At 38.2% G+C, this 19,914-nt stretch overlaps 2 protein-coding genes across 3 annotated transcripts; one reads left to right on the top strand and one right to left on the bottom strand.

Moving 5' to 3' along the window:
* Nucleotides 1-260: 260 nt before the first annotated feature.
* Cdc5 (cell division cycle protein 21) lies at nt 261-11,339 on the top strand. Its single transcript, XM_034974087.2, has 16 exons — nt 261-515; nt 612-877; nt 2,326-2,456; nt 2,992-3,151; nt 3,837-4,005; nt 4,152-4,286; nt 4,377-4,531; nt 5,046-5,204; nt 5,289-5,364; nt 5,811-5,903; nt 6,368-6,536; nt 7,060-7,242; nt 7,739-7,944; nt 8,740-8,902; nt 9,232-9,371; nt 9,842-11,339. Exons 1-16 carry the CDS (start codon nt 471-473, stop codon nt 9,986-9,988), a joined length of 2,397 nt encoding a protein of 798 aa, XP_034829978.1. The 5' UTR covers nt 261-470; the 3' UTR covers nt 9,989-11,339.
* A 9-nt stretch (nt 11,340-11,348) lies between these two features.
* On the bottom strand, nt 11,349-15,736 carry LOC138403106 (probable serine/threonine-protein kinase DDB_G0288147). Of its 2 annotated transcripts, XM_069502276.1 has the most exons (3): nt 15,644-15,736; nt 15,017-15,136; nt 11,349-13,758 (listed from the first exon to the last, which is right to left on the bottom strand). In XM_069502276.1, the coding sequence occupies exons 2-3, from the start codon at nt 15,117-15,119 to the stop codon at nt 12,101-12,103; spliced, it is 1,761 nt and encodes a 586-aa protein (XP_069358377.1). In that variant the 5' UTR covers nt 15,120-15,136; nt 15,644-15,736; the 3' UTR covers nt 11,349-12,100. The 2 variants fall into 2 exon arrangements, with proteins under 2 accessions (XP_069358377.1, XP_069358378.1); XM_069502277.1 differs by lacking the exons at nt 15,017-15,136; nt 15,644-15,736 and adding an exon at nt 13,914-14,070.
* Nucleotides 15,737-19,914: the final 4,178 nt, after the last annotated feature.

Raw genomic sequence — 19,914 nt, 5'->3', positions numbered from 1 at the left:
TACTTTTTTTATACATATTTGTCCCAGATTCTGACCACAAGTAAATTTTACAGTAACTGTTTGCATCCTTGTCTTACTAATGTAATACGAAAAGAGCAGACACATTTTGACAGGCTTTCATTTAAGGTTTCCACTTCTCCACACGCTTTCCAGCTTATTGTTGTGTTTGTTGCAAGCATATGCAGACCATTAGAATTAACTACATCTATCTCAATCTATCTCTTCGGCTCCGATCATTGAGTTTTTAGCTTGGTTTTTTGCATTTTTAGATGTTGTCATAGTTGGTTGTCAAATGTCAGTTGACAATTGACATTTTTGTGTAAGGGATCGGAAGGGATAAGGGAACATGGAAAATGGAAATTAAAATTCGTAAATCCTGATTCAGAATTCTGATAAAAACTTTCATTAGTAATAACATAGTATTTAGTAGTTATTAGTTATAATAACAGTGTATTAATAACTCTATCACAATGCCGCGAATAATGATAAAAGGTGGCGTTTGGCGGAACACCGAGGTTTGTTTAGATTTGTAAATCCTTCATTTTAACATAAGATTTACTATAAAATTATTAGGATAATACGTAAGTAAAAATTTTATCATTTAATTTTAGGATGAAATTCTGAAGGCGGCGGTGATGAAATATGGGAAAAATCAATGGTCCCGTATTGCTTCACTGCTGCACCGTAAGTCGGCTAAGCAATGCAAAGCGCGATGGTACGAGTGGCTGGACCCGAGCATCAAGAAGACGGAGTGGTCGCGCGAGGAGGACGAGAAGCTGCTACACCTCGCCAAGCTGATGCCGACCCAGTGGAGGACTATCGCGCCTATCATCGGCCGCACGGCTGCTCAGTGCTTGGAGCGATATGAATATTTGCTGTGAGTCTCTACTTAAGTAATATAAAAAGAATAACGTTAGTATGTAATCAAAAATAACTAAAAAAAATAATAGGTAGACATATATTTTCAAAAATAATTTAAATTAATAAATTTCATATTGAAGGAATTACAAACTTAATCCGCTGAAATAGACATCTTTGCTACATGCATGTATATTGCAACATGCAATATGAACTGCCCGCCCTCCCACTGCTAAACATGCAGGAAAAGCAAGCAATATGCGCCATCACCATGCAACAACTTTGAGCAGATTATAGCAATTATAGGTTCCTTGAATATCATGGCATTCCGCAATGTAACACTTGCTTCTATACAACATTTAAAAAATATGTATTTATAAAAAAATAAAATTTAGTATGTCCAAGTGCTCATTTATCTGCCTGGTATGTAAGATGCTGATGCTATTTAATTTGTCAATAGTTAGGCTTAGCTGTTGGGCTACATTTTTGTATTGGTCTGATTTTGTTCCGATGCATATAAGCCTACATAATTTTTGACATTGATTACTAGAATCCAAGATGACCTGATTTTCACACAGGTGAAGCTGAGGTATCTAACTAGATAGTGAAATAGTGAAATGATGTTTTGGTAATTCACTTATAGCTTAGTTAAGATTCTTTCAACATACCTGTAAAGACATACCTGCTAAGCGTACACCATGTACCTCATATTTTAGTGACAAGAACCAACACACCTAACTCATAGGAAAAATCAGAATTTTGTACTTTGTGTTTAATATAAGCAATAGATAGAAAATAGGTCACCAATTAATAATATAGATATCTAAAATAATAGGAACTTCCAGGACCCAATACTTTCACATGGCCAAATGACATTCTTCTTCTTCTTCTTCGCTCTGGGCTGGTTTCCGCACTTAAACGTTTCCGTCTGTTGTGCGTGAATTGCCCCTCCCCGCCGAAGTCTTCACTCCAGCCATCCAAGCTCGCTCCAGAAGCCAAATAGACTGCCCAGGTTGCCAAGCGAGGGCTTCATGGAGTGAGGTCGGGGAACCTAAATGGCGCTCGCGTTGATCTGCTACGCCCGTACACTCCAGGAGTACGTGCGTCGGTGTTGCATCGACCTCCATGTAGGCCCTGCACACAGGCCAAATGACATTTTCACTTTATGAATATGGTTGGACTAGAGGATGCCCGCGCCTTCATCCGCGTGGATTTAGGCTTTAAAAATCCCGTGGGAACTCTTTGATTTCCGGGATAAAAAGTAGCCTATGTCCTTTCCCGGGATGCAAGCTATCGCTGTACCAAGTTTCGTCAAAATCCGTTGAACAGATGGGCTGTGAAAGGCTAGCAGACAGACAGACAGACTGACATACACACTTTTGCATTTATAATATTAGTATAGATTAACCTATTAATATTCCATCTTTGCTATTGGGTGAAGACTATAATCTCTTAATAATCACGCAGGGATCAAGCTCAAAAGAAAGAAGAAGGAGAGGACATGGGAGATGACCCCCGCAAGTTGAAGCCTGGAGAAATTGACCCCAACCCAGAGACCAAGCCTGCAAGACCTGATCCTAAGGACATGGATGAAGATGGTAGGAGAGCTGTTCGATAACCCAAATGATCAAATTAAATCATACTGTTAAACCTAATTAATCTTAAGAAATCTCTTAGCAATATACACTTTTAAAGAGTCATTTTCATGCTTATTTACATCTCCTATAATAAACTAGCTGATCACTGCAACTCGTACAGAGGATTTTGGTTTTGCGAGAATTTTCTTAGCTTAGGTCATTAGGCATTTAGGCACATCATCTCAACCCATCACTGGCCCTATTCGGAATTAGAAGGTCATAGTCACAACACTGGCCAAATACAGATTAGTAAACAAACATAATCATTACTATGAAACTAGAAAGAAGGCAAAGGATAGAGTAGTATAGGGACTTAGATGCCTCAAGAATAAGCAAATAATTTTTTTTAATAGTTACAAAAATTTAGATCAAGCGACAATACAATATCTGTTGCTAGTGGTATATTAAGTTTTATAGGTATGAGAGTAAAAGACTATCAATGGTCATCTCAACTGAACTGCTTAATAAAGGCAGATATTTGTATATTTGTTGCCAGAATTGGAAATGCTCTCAGAAGCTCGTGCTCGCTTGGCTAACACACAGGGCAAGAAGGCTAAGAGGAAGGCGCGGGAAAAGCAACTGGAGGAAGCGCGTAGACTTGCAGCTTTGCAGAAAAGAAGGGAGTTGAGTGCTGCTGGCATTTCGGTTCCAATGAGGTAAGGCATTTCTTTATCGAATTTCAAGTAGGTAAGCCTCCATGACATTTCTGTTCCAGTGGCCTCAATAGAGCAGCGGGTACAGACCAGATTGAAATCCAGTAAATTGACAGTTCAAATGCCTCTTATTGTACTATGATTTGTTGTATCTATTCCTAGCACAAGTTTTAGATGTTCCAGCAAATATCTTGAGACTTGAAAATAGTTTCGATTAGTTGTGTATGATGGTGCATGCGATTGTTTAATGGTATCTCTTGCTTCTCGTATTCGCCAATTGGGAAGAGAAAGGAGAATAGAACTATTGTTCTAACAAGATATAGGGATTTTCAGGAGTAATAAAAGTGTAATTCAGCTTGCACAGCGATAGAAAGAGGAGCATTTACTATAGGTCTATAATAAACGCGATCAGTCAGTAATGACTGATCTATCAACACACAGCTCAAAGTATTGGACGGATCGAACTGAAATTTGGCATGCAGATAGCTATTATGACAGGCATCCGCTAAGAAAGGATTTTTGGAAATTCCACCCCTAAGGGGGTGAAATAAGGGTTTTAAATTTGTGTAGTCCTATAAAAGATAAGAGTTACACAACAGCCCTTAAAGTATGTAGGTATATTTAATATTTCTTGGGTCACATATCCCCAAGTGCAGAGTCCATGCCTGATAGTAGTATGAATTTCCAGGCGTAAAAAGAAGCGTGGCGTGGATTACAACTCGGAGATACCGTTTGAGAAGAAACCAGCGTCCGGCTTCTATGACACTTCCACGGAGGTGGTGGACCCCATGGCGCCGGACTTCTCCCGTCTGCGCCAGCAGCATCTTGACGGCGAGCTACACTCCGAGAAGGAAGAGGTAATTTAGTGAGCCTCGCGTGCATAAAGGCTTCTACCATACGTCCATGAGGTGGTGGACCTCATGGTCCCGGATTTCTCGCTGTTCAAGTATTTTTTGGTCACCGTACATTAACATGTTCTGATATTTAAATATTTTGTTCACAGAGAGAACGCCGTAAGGATAAAAACAAGTTGAAGCAACGTAAAGAGAACGATGTGCCGCAAGCGATGTTGCAAGGCGACGAGCCGGCAAGGAAGCGCAGCAAGCTTGTGCTGCCCGAGCCACAGGTTACTGATCAGGTTAGTTGTCAGTTTATTTTGGTTTATAATAAATACTTTATCTATAGAGTCTTAAGTTTAGCGTCCTATAACTTATACAATTTGTGGTAGGAGCTCCAACAAGTGGTGAAGCTAGGGCGCGCGTCTGAAGCGGCTCGTGAAAGTGCAGGCGAGGCGGGCGCGGCAACGGACGCGCTGCTCGCGCACTACGCGCTCACGCCTGCACCCGCTACTGCGCTGCGCACGCCCGTCGACCAGCAGGACAGGTGAGGGAGAGTGTTATAATAATGTTCCTCCCTTCCTGAACGGAATATGTTTTTTAAAATACTGTCAGAACTTTTAAATATATCTGGGATTCAAAACAGCCGACATTCCTCCTGAGAAATCGCATGTATTCCCTATACCAATTTTCATAAAATCAAATAATTACACTTTCGCATTTATAGTACCTATTGGTATGGATTGTGGTAAGCGCCGACCTGCGTGATGAATAGTATTTGTAAAGTCACTCTCAACCAACCATCCAAGGCTCTTGCTAAAATCTTGTCAGTAAGCACAATAAGGCTTACTTGAGAGCCTTTACAGACCAATTAGGTGTAGAATTTTGCTAGGGAAGAAATTGCTCTTTTAAAAAAAGTAACTTGCCGGCTCTTCTCAGTAAAACATGCAGCCCGAAAGTAGAATCTTGACATATGACAGCCATAAGTAGGCCTACATGAAATAAATATTTTTGAGTTTTTTTATGTTGAATCATGTTTAATAAACATATTTGACTTCCAGAATTCTTATGGAGGCACAGAATGTGATGGCCCTAACGCATGTGGACACGCCTTTGAAGGGCGGGCTCAATACGCCACTGCATGAGTCGGACTTCTCCGGCGCTCTGCCGCAGTCGCAAGCCGTGGCCACGCCCAACACTGTACTCGCCACGCCATTTAGGTAATTTGAAAGTCGAATATTTATTATAATTGTTACAATCAAAAAGTACTACTACTAAATACTAAAATACATGAATGTTTCCAGATCAGCGCGTAGTGAGGTCTCAACGCCGGGTAGCTTTGCTACTCCCGGACACGGCGCGGGACTTCCGGGACTTATGGTAATTTTGTTCACTCAGGCTAGCAATCCTTAGCTAAATTAGATTTTTAATGGTAGGCTGACACTGGTAGGTACTACTTCTGATCACAACTAAATTTTAAAGTATTCGCATCCCCTTCCTACAGTTTTAAATTTAATTTAGTACTGTCAAACCTGGTGACTTGAGCTGCCTGTTGTTTAAATTTGTAACGTGTGCTAAAACTTAGTGTCTTTAAATTTAAAAATCATGTTGCATTCTTTTTTAGCCATGTTAACAAGAACGAAATACAAATACTCTAAATTTAGAGAAAAATAAGAGAATCGACATCAGTTTTCTGTTTTCTCTTAATGCCTAAAATGCAGCTAGCCGTAGTGAACTAGCCATCAATTCTAGCCGCTTTAGTGAATATGTGACAGTGCAAAAATTGAAATGACCAATAATATAGATAATTTTAATATTATTTCCAGACTCCCGGCTTGCGTGACAAGTTGAGTATTAACCCAGAAGACAGAATGAGCACAGGCGACACTCCACAACAGTTCACGCAAATTCAAAAACAGGTAACCAAGCCACCAAACCTTAACAAAGACACGATAGATAACCATTTCATCTAGAGATGCACCTCCCATGACGCACACAACTCGTTAGAACAACACGTTAGAAGTCCGCGCCTTGGGGTCGAACCCCAGACCCCCTGAACAGGAGGAAGACATCTTGCTGCACAGCCCCCGCGCTAACCTGGCGCGGTATAGCATGGGTGACGTGCGGGTGTGCGGGGCGTCCTTCCGCCTCATACCCCAATAACTATCTCAACCTGCCTCGGACAGGTTCTAATCCAACAAATTCCTCAAAAGCCTGCAACGCATTGACATTCCTCTTGTGCTGCAAATGTTCATGGACGATGGCAGTCATTTAAGTGACCCCTGCTTGCTTGCACGCTATTTATATTCAAAGTAAAATGCCGTTGCCGTTTGTAAACAGCGGACTTTTTTATTTTATTGATCACTAAAGCCGTCCGTTACAGTTGAAAGCGTCAGTGCGCAACGCACTACAGTCGCTGCCGGCGCCGCGGAATGACTACGAGATCGTAGTACCTGAACACGATGATGAATCTGCTGACACCGCCGCCGCCGCACGCGTCGAAGACCAGGCAGACGTGGAGGCGCGTCTGACCAGAGATCAGGAGGAGAAGCGTAAGCATTAGTATAGCTATTTCATCCGGTTCGAAGGACCGTTGTAGCAGACGTTGCCAGTGCCGTGGACCGATTTTGAGATCGTAATGCTGCAGCACGACCAGGCAGATGTGGAGGCGCGTCTGCTGACTAGAGAACAGGAGGAGAAGAGTAGCTAGTGCTGGAAGAACCATTGTAGATGTTGAGGCTGGCCGTCGCCGTTGATTGCGTAAAACACCAGGCTGACGTGTGGAAGCGCGCTTGCTCCGAGAACACGAGAAAACCCATAAGCATTAGTAGCTGATGTATCCAGCTTGAACGACCACCATAGTTGGATAGACGTTAGCGTTACGACTGTTTCTCTGCACATCATAGTATAGTATTGACCGATTTTACCAGTAACCAGTTGAGAAACCTTTGGCGCGCCACTCTCAGTGCACATTGGGACGATCCTTTGCCTTCCCTGCTCGATGCCTGACTTGTTCTGGGAGACACCAATAATGGAATCACGCAACTTTGCCTAGCCTTATTTTGACCTCTGCAGGCCAGGCAGCTCGCGCGTTGCGGTCCGCAGCCGTACAGCGCGGCGCGGCGCGGCCGGCTGAAGTGAACGCGAGCGTGGTGCGAACAGGCGGTCCGCTTACACCGCTGCAACGAGCTGAGGAGCTGCTTAAAGCGGAGATGCTCACCATGCTGCACTACGACGCATTGCACGATCCGCCGCCAGGTACACCACACCATGCCACTGCCCCGCCCCGCATACTTCCTCTTCTTCCACTATTGAAGATTGGTCGTCATCTCATTGTCCCTCTTCCAAAGTCCCCCAAACCCTCTTACCTGTATTCGTACCAACCCCACAGGTCAACTTTGTAACAGGCCCTTTAAAATGGACTTCTATTTTACCAGCCATTTTCGTTACCATAACTGGAACAAGGCTCGCCGTTGTTTGGAAATGTTAGGAAAGACAACAACAACGTAATATTTTACGAGTTCCACGCGGTCAAACGAAAAGTTGTGATACGTTGGCGTTTCCTGCCCAATTCGCGGATGTTCCTAAGCCACAACTTGCTTCTACCAAAAAAAGGTCTGAAGAATATTGTACCGGCCAATGGTCATATCTACTTTTAAATTGCGTTGTAGAATTTCGTCGTTTCTCATTGAAATTTATCCATACCAGTACTGTGTAATCAATTTTCTTGATGAACTCTATTTCATGTAACCAGGTGTGGAAAAGAAACGGGCGGTACATCTGCAAGCGTCACACCTGGCATATCTGGAGCAGCACCCGTATGAACAGTTTTCGGCGGAGGAGCTGACCGCGGCTAAGCAGGAGCTGCAGAGGGAGATGGAGGTGGTGCGCGCCGGGATGGGCCACGGCGACCTCGGCATCGACGCCTACACGCAGGTGTGGGAGGAGTGTCTCGCACAGGTTAGTAGCGCTACTAGGCGTGAGCAGTTGTATACGGCGAAGGAGCTGCAGAGGGAGATGGAAAGAGGCTCCTGGTGTTTTTCTCTTTCAGAGATAAATGGGGGTGCTAGATTTTTAGGGTTCCGTACCTCAAAAGGAAAAACGGAATCCTTATAGGATCACTTTGTCTGTCTGTCTGTCTGTCAAGAAACCTACAGGGTACTTCCCGTTGACCTAGAATCATAAAATTTGGCAGGTAGGTAGATCTTATAGCTGACATTTGGGGAAAAATCTGAAAACCGTGAATTTAGGGTTAGATCACACAAAAATATTAAATTGTGGTCATGAACTAATAATTAGTATTTTCAACTTTCGAAGTGAGTGACTATATCAAGTGGGGAATATCATATGAAAGGTCTTCACCTGTGCATTCTAAAACAGATTTTTATTTATTTTTATGCATCATAGTTTTTGAATTATCGTGCAAAATGTCGAAAAGATACGACTAGTACGGAACCCTCATTGCACGAGCCTGACTCGCACTTGGCCGGTTTTTTTCTGTAGAGGGATTTGGGGGCGCTGGGTTTTTCCTTCTTCTGTATTGGGCGATGCAGTTGTGGTGTGTGTATGCTCTAAGGACTTCTCGACCATGGATAAGGTACACTTTGAGAAAGGACTTTCCATTCAAAAGATCATTGATCCTTTTGGTCGATGATTTTTATCAGAAGCCATGCAGATACCCGAATACATTCAGCCATTACATTGATAATTTGGAACTTGATGCTGTGGAGAGTAATAACTGTTCAACACTTTTAGGTTCTGTTCCTGCCGGGTCAAAACAGATATACGCGCGCTAACCTAGCCAGCAAAAAGGACAGACTGGAATCTGCAGAAAAACGATTAGAGCAAAATCGAAATCACATGGCAAAAGAAGCCAAAAAGTGTTCTAAAATGGAAAAAAAATTGAGAGTTCTCACAGGTACGCATATTTTCTTAAATACTGTTTCTAGACGATTACAATTTACTCTTAAGGTTGTTTAAGGCACTGTGGTTAGCTAAGTTTCCTTCGCTCTCTCGCATATTCAATGGTTGTGAAAGAAGCAGTACACATTTCACAAATATAGTTCGGTCAAGTCCTAAACAATAAAATTACATTAATTTTAGATATATTTTTATCGTAATATAATACCTAGTTTTTTGATACAGAGAAATGGGGATGAAACATACTGAATGTTTTCCCCATTTTTTCTCTATGAAATACTACTCATATTACAAATTATTTTAATTTTTCCATCTGTGTTTTTGTAGGTGGTTATCAAAGTAGGACAGCATCACTAATAAAACAATTTCAAGAACTGCAAGATCAGATAGAGGTAGCAAATTTAGAGTTGTCCACATTCAAGTTTTTGGCCGAGCAGGAGAAGGCCGCCATTCCACGTAGGATAGAGGTTTGTAAATTTTTTCTTCTTAACTGTCCAATTATGAAAAATAAGTTAAGTTTCCGTAGCTTTTTTTTTGAAAACTACATAAACAAATAAGCTTTTTGGGCTGTTTTTCTAAACTCATGAAATAGAAACACGATTGAATACAATTTCTCTGATTAAAAAAACCAAAAACTGTTCAGAATACCTACTTGTATTTATTTGGATTATGATATAATGATTTTAAAATACCTATTCAATGAAGTAACGAGGGGGTAAATAAAAATAAAAATTCGGGATTGTCATGTTCCTACCCATCCTAATTTTTTTTTCAAAATGTAAATATACCTCTGTTTATTATATTTAAACGTGTTATACTACGCAACCCTAATAAAACGTATGAAAAAAGATTATTTTGTTCTAATATTTTATTATGGACCTTATGGTTATCTGAGTTTGAAAAGATTGCTTTTTCAAATATACATTTTTCTTTTCAGTCTTTAACGGAAGATGTAAATAGACAAACAGAACGCGAAAAACAACTTCAGAAGCGATACGCAGAGCTACAGGCCGAGTTAGAGGACATACACAAGGGGAAGCAAAGCAAGGAAGTGGAGGCAAAAACTACAGAAAAAGTTCACTAATATTTTATTAAGTAATTAGGTATCTATTTTAAGTGAACCCCTATAAAAAGAAGTATGTACCATAATATGTTGCAGGTAAACTGAGAATATATTTGTCTCCTTTTTATTTAATAATAATAATATCATTATTTGCAAAAAGAATGTTCACATGGTTTTGACCTCTAGCTCCCAAAAAATTATAAACTATATTAAGTATAAGCAAAACGTCTTATCTTCTTATTTCTCTTTAAGTACATACGTAAAAATCTGTGTAACACAATTTTATATTATCCACCCAAAAATTAGAATAAAACAAGCTCATATCCCTAAAAAATGTAATAAAAATATTTCGTTAAGATATCGCCATAATTCCTTATTTATTGCGATCTTTTTTAATGTATTTTAATAATTTTAAAAAACAAAGCCATTTTCACACACGTGTACTGCATGGTGTGTAATTAGAGCTGTCAAATTAAAATTACTGTTCAAAAACCGACAAAATAAGTTATATTTAAGTGTTGCGTATGCACTACTCGGATACAAATGTAAGAAAAATGCGATCCAGAAAATTAGTTACTATTTCCTGAAAAAGATATTGTATGGAAATATGAAGAGGGTATTTTATATGAACGGCAAATGTAATACGTCCGCGAGCGTTTTTTCGTGTGACCGCGGTAGGCGGGCGTTATCTTTTACTTAGTGCATATGTCACTTCTTTTCGAAAGTCTGAGATTGCCTCTCCTATCAGTCACGAAGTTGATGTGTGTACCCTATACCTATCCCGTTTCCTCATTAGCTAGCTACGGTATAACTGTCTCTTATTCCTGCGACCGGCGGCTAGTTGCGGGTCCCGCGCTCGCCGCGTTCAGAACCTTAGCGTAACTTTATCTCACACAATTCCATGCGCCAAATTTCCGCTTGATTTGTCCCTAGCGAGCCTAGCTTTAAGCGATACGTACAACAAGAAGACCTATAATGCAACCGATTTCTGCTGCATGAATTAATTATAGTAGGTACAAGTTACAAACTTACAACATAATATTGAGGAGCTGGCGAATAAAACTAATTGCACGAATTAAAAATTTACAGTAGCAAAAACTGAATGAAAGCTTTTGAAACATTAGTTTTGATCGAAATCACGAACTTGGGACTCAATTTTAAGACAATTTTAGGCCGTTTTGCTTAGAAATATTTCAGTATTGTATTCAGTGGGCCAAAAACGTCCGGATTAAAGAAAAACAAAGTACCTATTTTGTTCAGAAGTGTAATTACATGTTCGCCAGCTCCGAATATGATAATAGTGTATTTGTATTAATAGGTGATTCAAAAGGAGGAAATAAATAATAATTCAATATAAATAAAAAATGTTTTATTTGTCAGTCTTCTTCTCAATCGTGCACTCTTGGCAGAGTGGTCGTGCTCTTGGGTATGAGTTCTCTTTCACTGCGGCTCGTGCGATCCCTATTTAACTGTCCTTAGTTCGCTTAAAAGATAATTCCTCCAGCGACTTCTCTTTGCGGCGCCGGCATTAAGTGCAAACACAGGGAATAAATAAATTACCTATTTAATTATTTATTTGATCGCAAGTTACAATTCACTATTGAATGAAATGAAATTTATCTATTTATTTCATATAGGACAGCACGTGCCAGCCACTTATAATGACTTTTCGAAGTCTTTGGCGCTTTTTCAGATACTCTTTCTTTCATTTTATAACTTTTGTTAATCATAGAAATATTATCTAACTAGATGATGCCCGCGACTTCATCCGCGTGGATTTAGGTTTTCAAAAATCCCGTGGGAACTTTGATTTCCCGGGATAAAAAGTAGCCTATTTCCTTCCCCTTCACAAATTCCTTATGTTAGCAACATTTCATTTGATTTTTTTTTTTAAATTGATATACGTTATGGAAAAATTGGCATCTATTTTTTTAGTTATCATTTTAATAACGTAAATATTTAAATTGATCCATCCATTCATCATCGAAATCGCTATCACTATCGGTAATGACAAATGTTTCGATTACTTTGTTAGCTGATTCATTATCCGCTTCTTTAGAGTTCGATTCATTATTTGGCTCTCTTAGTAATTTATCGTTAGTGTTCATGTGCATACCTTTATTAAGCTCCGATTCACTCGTCAGTGTCGCTAATAGTAACACTTGAAACGTTGGTTTCGATAACTTGGACATCGTTTTCACTGTCATGATTTGATAAATTAGTAGTGCTATTTGAAGTAAAACTTGCAATACTTATTGTCATTTCTTTGTTGGCTGATTTAATCTTTTGACCTTCATTATCAGTTTCGTTATTTCGCTCTTTTAGTAATTCAACATTAGTGCTCACATGCGTATTGTTGTAGAAATATCTGTTAATTTCGCTAATAGCAATACCTGCTTCGACAACTTCAAGTTTGTTTGTATTCATATCTATTGAATTACTATTTGAACTTATATTTTCTTTAATTTGTTTGTTGGCTGATTTATACATTAAGCCTTCGCCGTTAGATTCATTATGAGGCTTTTTTAGTGATTTACCATTACTACACATATCTATATTGTTCTCAGAGTCACTGTCACTATCGCTTATAATAATACTTGTTCCAATTTTAATGGGCTTATTCATTGATAAAATCATATCTGATTCGTATACTGCGCCTTTGTCGTCACATTCATTGTTCACATCTCTATAACGCATGTCGATTTTGTGCTTAAAGTTATCAACAGCCCTAATTATTTTTTCAACATCTTTGTCTTTGTTTGTATTAACACTATGGTGTGAAGTACTAGTACTATTTGAAGCGGACGTCGAAATATTTATTTTCCTTTCTTTGTTGCCTATTTTCTTTGATTTATATACTGGACCTTCGTCATCTGATTCATTATGTCGCTTTCTAAGTAATTTTCTATCATTACAGGTGTCTGAATTGACCCCCAAGTTGCTTTCACTATCGCTAACATAGATACTTTCAACGTTTTTAGTAGGATGGTATGGTGAAAAAATTACACTGCTGTCTGATTCGTATCCTGCGCCTTCGTTGTCGGATCCAGTAAACAAATCTTCAATACAACTCAATCCAAAATATTCTAATGTGTTCTTGAGTTCTTTCGGGTCGTTATCATTTTCTTGTACTACATCGAACTGTATGTCATGGGTATCGCCAATATCGGCATTAACTTCTACATTATCTTCATAATTTACAGAAATAACTTTATCAATTTCTGATAAATTGCATTCAGTTAAAAAATTTGGCTCAAATTGCAAGTCAAAGTGTTTAGCTCTTTCATTTTCTTTTTCATGTTTTTGAGTAGTATTTTCATTGCCAGAAATAAAATTACTCTCCGACATACTAGTAGCATATTGTAATAACAATTCAGAGTCAAATTCGTTTATTAAATCAATATCTGGCAAGTTAGATGTTTCATCCAACCATCCAGCAAGAGAAAATGTGTTTCTCGATTTCCGTTGTTGTAAAATATAACAGTAATTGTTAAATAAACTGTACTGGCAGAAATAACATATTTTTTTAATATTCCTGTGTGCCAGCAAAATTTCATTTATTACATTAATAGTACGTGTAGGTATATCATTTTCAAGATCTAAGTGCTTGATTAAATTGGTATAACTTTTTGTCGCTTTAATTTCTTTACTAAATAAGACTCTTATGTCACCATTTTTAGTTGGAGATATTGTGGTATCGTTTTGTTTCTTCTTGCTCTTGTTATGTTTTCGTTTGTTAGGCGACGCAATAGGGATACGTTGGAAATCATCTTGGGTATTTAGAGCTGTACCTGCAAAAATGTTAAAGCAATAATTGTTATTACAACATACTACATAGGTACCTACCTACTTATGTAATTTTAGTAACCAAGGCGTCGCCCTATTGGCAAGGATCGTACGATGAAACGATGCGTTCTCGTCGTGCTATGAAAATGGTCGTACTTACGATGATTCAACATGGGTGTCCTAATAGGTGGTACGATGCCATCACACGATGGTGTCGCACCGCCATCAACTACACTGGCATTATTTGAATAGTCAATTGCTCACGATGGCTTGTGATGTACGTAAAGGCTTTTCACTTGTACGATCTGACATCTCTAACTACCGGTAATAGGCTAGTTGACACTTTTTTTAAGTAGGTCTTAAATGGTTGATATTTGTCCTATTAGATCAAAAAAATTAACACTATATTTTTTTGCGCCCTAAAAACCGTAAAACTTTAATTTAAAAATATATTTTTCTTAGACAGGTGAAAACACTGTCGGCCATGTTTGGCCGATAGATTATCTGTGCTCTGACGTCATGCATTTGTAAACAACAGCATAACTTCCCAAAGTTTAATAAACATGATTTCTATACTAGTTTACATAGGGATGACATTTCTTTGTTTACATATTTAATGACGTCACATTATGGCTGACAGCGTTTTCTGCGTTTCAAATAAAAATATAAACTGTATTTTTTTAAATTGGATTTATATATCCATCCTGCGTTTTTAAGAATTGTTATTGATATATTTCGTTGTCTTACGCAAAATACTATAATAAATAATCATTTATTGGACGAAATTAGATATGAGTCAAGTAGCCTATTGTAACAGCTATACCCTCTCGCGTTCCCGTGCTCGCGCGACCAATTAGGACATTTGAAAGAGATCGGTGTTTTGGATTACATGATCGGTCGATCGAATCCATCGTACGATCGTTATTAAACATTGCCATGCAATTAGGATTCAGGACACTGAAGAAATCTTTATGCAATGACTTCTATAGTAGGTAGGTATACATTAGATCATTGGCTGTACGTTTGAAATCATTGTGTGACGAGAACGCATCGTGTCATCGTACGATCCTTGCCAATTAGGACGACGACGTCTCAGCTCCGAATTAATCGTGCAATTGAAATATGTACTTAATACCTACTGACTTTGTGAGATCCGAAGTCTATACACTTATAACGAGTCGAGATCATGACTCCTGGTAGTATACTATATAATCTGGATTAGGTAGGACCTACTACCTACTTACCTACAGTAAAAAAACTTACACGGATTTTGTGCTCTTCCTGGTGACAACATTTCTGTGTTTTGTGCATGATTATTATATTTTGCAGTGCAAGCTCTACTTGTGGAGGCTCTATCTAAAAACATAGTCGCCCGGTTTCTTCCTAAAACGTGTAAATACTTTTAAATACATTAAGATGGTATGTACTTATTTAACGTGCAGTGTCAAAGCGAGTCTTAGCTGGTTTTACTTTTTTCTATCTAGCCAAAGTTACAGCACCAAAGTTGTTACATCCACATTACGATCTTTACAATTTTGTTAAACATTTTAAAAAAAATTGTCAGTTGAAAGTATTGCGATAGTCACAATTGTACTTGTGTTTTAGTGCTAGGAGGCAGGCCCCCTAAATCGACCTACAAACACCCGACACCATAATGCCATTACTTATATATAGGTACGAAGTACTTAGGGATAAAATTTGGTTATTCTAGAAACAGGTACCTATAATCTTAAACTTGATTGAAGTAGCAAATTGTACCTACCTAAAGATAATAAACTTTGCACTTACCCAAACAATAGTCAAGAATGAAGATTCCCGACGTTTTAAAATATGGAGACATATTATTTTTGTTAGTAAATATATAACACATACATACACAAAAATACTTACTAATACGTAACTAATACCATACAAGTATTAGGTAGTGGAATATTTAGTAAAGAAGAAAATATACAACAATGTTGGTATGTAACTAAATCGAAGGATATTATAATAATACTATCTGAATTTATGTTCCGATATTTTCAAGTAGCGGTTGAGTCATAGTTGTTATCATATTGTATACCTACCACAATATATTATGTAGTGTGTACGGGCTATGTGATATCGTTCTAGTTTGTAATATGCACAAAGCAAACATGACAATGCATATTGATTATTGCATGGATGTTACTTCCTAAATCCATAGAAATTAGAATTGTTATACGTAGACCACAAAGCTACTATTGTATAGTACGCGATAGGTACTATACAACTAGGTACTACTACTAATTATGTCCGTGTACGCATTCTTATCAAGCGACCAATATAAATGATTTCTCAACTTTTGGCGCCTGTAGATTTAAATTAGCCAATATGCAATATACCTATATAAAAAATATTTTTTTGTCCGAGTACCTAATCTTTATAAAGCATATCTGAAGGCAATTAAAAATTATAAATAATAAAGTTACTGCCCATAAAATCCTCTATGTCTAGGAAACAAGCAATTAAAAGTTTTCATAAAACCCTGACTGCTGTTTGCACTGCATTGCGTTGAGTAGTCACGAGCAGACGTAGGGATGGACATACATACATACAGATCAAACGCATTACCCTCCTTTGGGCTTCGCCGTAGTCGGCTAAAAAACAAATGAAACATACAATGGAAAAAAAATACTTATATTTATTTAATTTAACAGATTCTTATATTAAATTAACACGATTACAAAAATACAGTGGATAGTACAGAATCAAAAATGAAAAAAAAAACTATTTGAATCTCTGACAACCGATGAAATGATCGGCCCGACAATAGAATGTTCACTACTTTAGGTCTGTGACTTTAACGCTGAAGACACGCAAAAACAGTCAAAAAAGTACGACCAATGACGACGCACTTGGAACTGCGCGACGCCTTATAAACTCATATATAAACTATATTTGCCGCGCCGCGTCGCCCAGCGCTTTATCTCTGCCTCGATCAAATACCTTGTCGGAGAGCAGAGTACATAGGAGGAAACATGTGCGCAAATGAGAATGTACGTCGAGTCAGCGGGCATCGCTTCTGTCAAAATTCTATCTGCCGATGACGGATAACGATCGTAGATAAAGTAATAAAGGTAGGTACAGGTACGTTTGCTTTCTCATTCACACTAAAAAGAGAGCACAGATAAAGTTACTAATGTGATAAACAGAGACGCAGCTAACCTATTTTTTGTCCCTTCGTGTAACCGGTTTTTTTCAAGAATACATACAAGGAATGCAACTTTAGTTGCAAAACAAACCATGAGAATTCGTGGCTTAATTGTATTTCTCATTAGTTATTTACTTGTTTTCACATAAAAAACGTTTAGTACAAATATTGTTGATCGGTTAGTACAAATGTTGACTACTAAACAATGGTAATAATTGTCGTGTTATTCATCGTTACGTCGTGCTATCGCTATCTCATACGCGGTTACACAGTACTTCAATCTACCTTTATTACTCTATCTACGATAACGATCGACCGGTCTCAGGCGATCGTTACAAATAATGGTCGTACTACACACATACGTGTCTCAGGCGATCATTACAAATAATGGTCGTACTACACACATACGTGTTTCAGGCGATCATTACAAATAATGGTCGTACTACACACATACGTGTCTCAGGCGATCGTTACAAATAATGGTCGTACTACACACATACGTGTCTCAGGCGATCGTTACAAATAATGGTCGAACTATACACATACGTGTAAAAAAATAACAACTCTACTAAAGTATCTGTTAACAACACAAGCAATAATTATGTTAGAAACAAAAGAAATACATGTTTAACATTTAACAAGTTTTTTACATGTTTTATCAAAAATTAATATCAGAACTTGTTTATTGGTAAATAAAGAGCCAGCGCGTGTCAGACCTTCGTTATTTTATAAAAGCTGAAAGTTTCTCTGCGAATTGACCCCAACACAGGGAGGAACGATCAGCGACTGTGGAGTTTGGACCATGGTGGCTTTGGGAGATAACAGGTAATAAAGGAGTAAAAAATCTTACGTCAAAGTATAAAATCTTTTTTTTTTAATATTTTCTTTGGAATAGTATTAAGTATTTAAAGTTTCAAAAGTATAAGGGTGTCTGGCAGGTTGCTATCATATTAAGTATCTGGCATTGCATGACGTGATTTCTAATACCATTCAAAGCGCTGGACGAAAGCAGAGGGGAAGTGTCCGCGCATTGCTACTGTTCTCTTATACAGATATTCTATTTCATGAAGACTGTTTGGCTATGTTTGTGTGAGTGCACACGTACACATTGTGATAGTATGCGTGGCGCTCAGTTTCGACCGCGACGCGTTTTACGCGCACACAAATGCGTTAACGCTATACACTCGGTACACTCACTACTACAACCAAGGCTGAGCGGTCATCGTGAAATAGAACATACTGCGTGGGAACAGAAGGTTGTTTCCTTCGCGCGGCACAACAGACACGCCCATCGTTCCGGCTCTCTTCCTATAGTCGCCGCATTTTAAACTGAGTCGTCGAGTTATCTGTCTGTTTCGCTCGCACTTACAGGTCGTAGGTAAGTGCAAGCGAAACAGACAGATAACTCGACGACTCAGTTTAAAATGCGTCGACTATACAAACAAATCACAAAAGAGATCGACAAATCAACCACGAAAAGAGATCTCTGACTTTGAGTCAGAGCTCTTTCTTCGTGGCTAAAGAATAATCACTACCCATATTATAAATGCGAAAGTGTGTTTGTTTGTTGGTTTATTGGTTCGCGTAATCACGTAGCAACGGATTAACGTGTTTTTTTGCATGGGTATATTTAAAGCCCTGGAGAGTGACATAGGCTACTTTTTATCCCGGAAAAACAATGACTTCCCACGGGATTTTTAAAAACCTAAATCCACGCGAACAAAGTCGCGAGCATCAGCTAGTTTAATAACAATTATGTATCAGTCTTTTCGAAACAACAAATCAGACTCTACTTTTATTCACATAATAAGAAGCTGTGCGAATACGTGAGCAAATAAATAGCTTTACAATTACATAAACAATTGAATAGCTACTTTTTATTATTAAATAAGATTCGACATTTCTAATATCACAGATAAAATGGCTAAATCTATGGATAAGCCTGCGGCCCAGGTGGAAACGGGTGCGTCCTGCGGGCGCGATGCAATCAATTCCATGCCGCTCGGCACCCGCTCTCTATCAGGACACGTCCGCGCGTCTTCCTTACAATTGGGTATTTGACTCCATTTTTTTTATTACTTAATTCTCGACTCTAGTATCATAAGGTCGGATGTGGATTTTTGCTACTTTTCAGGAGAGCCAAAACAAAAATGCTAGGGAAATCGGGTCATAATTTCTAAACTACTAGAGATACAATTTCAGTTGTTTTTGTAATATTTAACACTTAACCTATCATTAACCATTACTAGAAATACTTTATCATTAATAAATAAAATATAAACTCACAATTTCTTCAAAATGGACGATATGCGACTTTATGCTGGTAATATTCGTAACTGTGCTAAAAAATTGTGTGCATAAGTTGTAAACCGACTTTATGGCTGCAATTTTTACTATTACAAATTTGAAATAAAAGTCGGATCTATTACTTAATATTTCATAATACGTCTTAACTGATCATACATAAGTAATGTTCGGACAAAAGATCACAGTAGTTATCCCACAAAAATCATTTAGGAGTTTTGTGAGATAGCAACAATGTACCTATCTGATTTTTCTGAAACTGATTAGTTAGATCTGAAACATAATAATTGCATTCGCCCGATAGTCTGACCATTGCATCCGTGTAAACCTTGTGACTTCTGAATGAATGAAAATAAAATTTACAAATTCACAAATAAAGTCCATTAATTAAAAACAACGGCCAAAAATTGGAAAAAAAATTACAAAGTAATTAGAAACCTACAGTGGGCCAAACATTTTTTGTGGAATTGCATACATGACGGTTACATCAATATAGAAATCTAAAACATGCCAACATAGCCTGATTTTCCTTATAATGATTAGGTACGTAAAGTAAGAATGGAGGTCAGCAGGTACCTACTGCAAAAGTTGGTTATATTTTACAGTGGATAATGGTTTCTCATTATGTCGTATATTGGGCAAAAGCGGGGAAGAATTTTAAGTTTATATGTACCTATAACAT

Source organism: Maniola hyperantus, chromosome 12 (assembly GCF_902806685.2).
Source record: "Maniola hyperantus chromosome 12, iAphHyp1.2, whole genome shotgun sequence".
Classification (NCBI taxonomy): domain Eukaryota; kingdom Metazoa; phylum Arthropoda; class Insecta; order Lepidoptera; family Nymphalidae; genus Maniola; species Maniola hyperantus.
The sequence above is the reverse complement of the archived record's forward strand: the minus strand, read 5'-3'. Positions and strand labels throughout refer to the sequence as shown.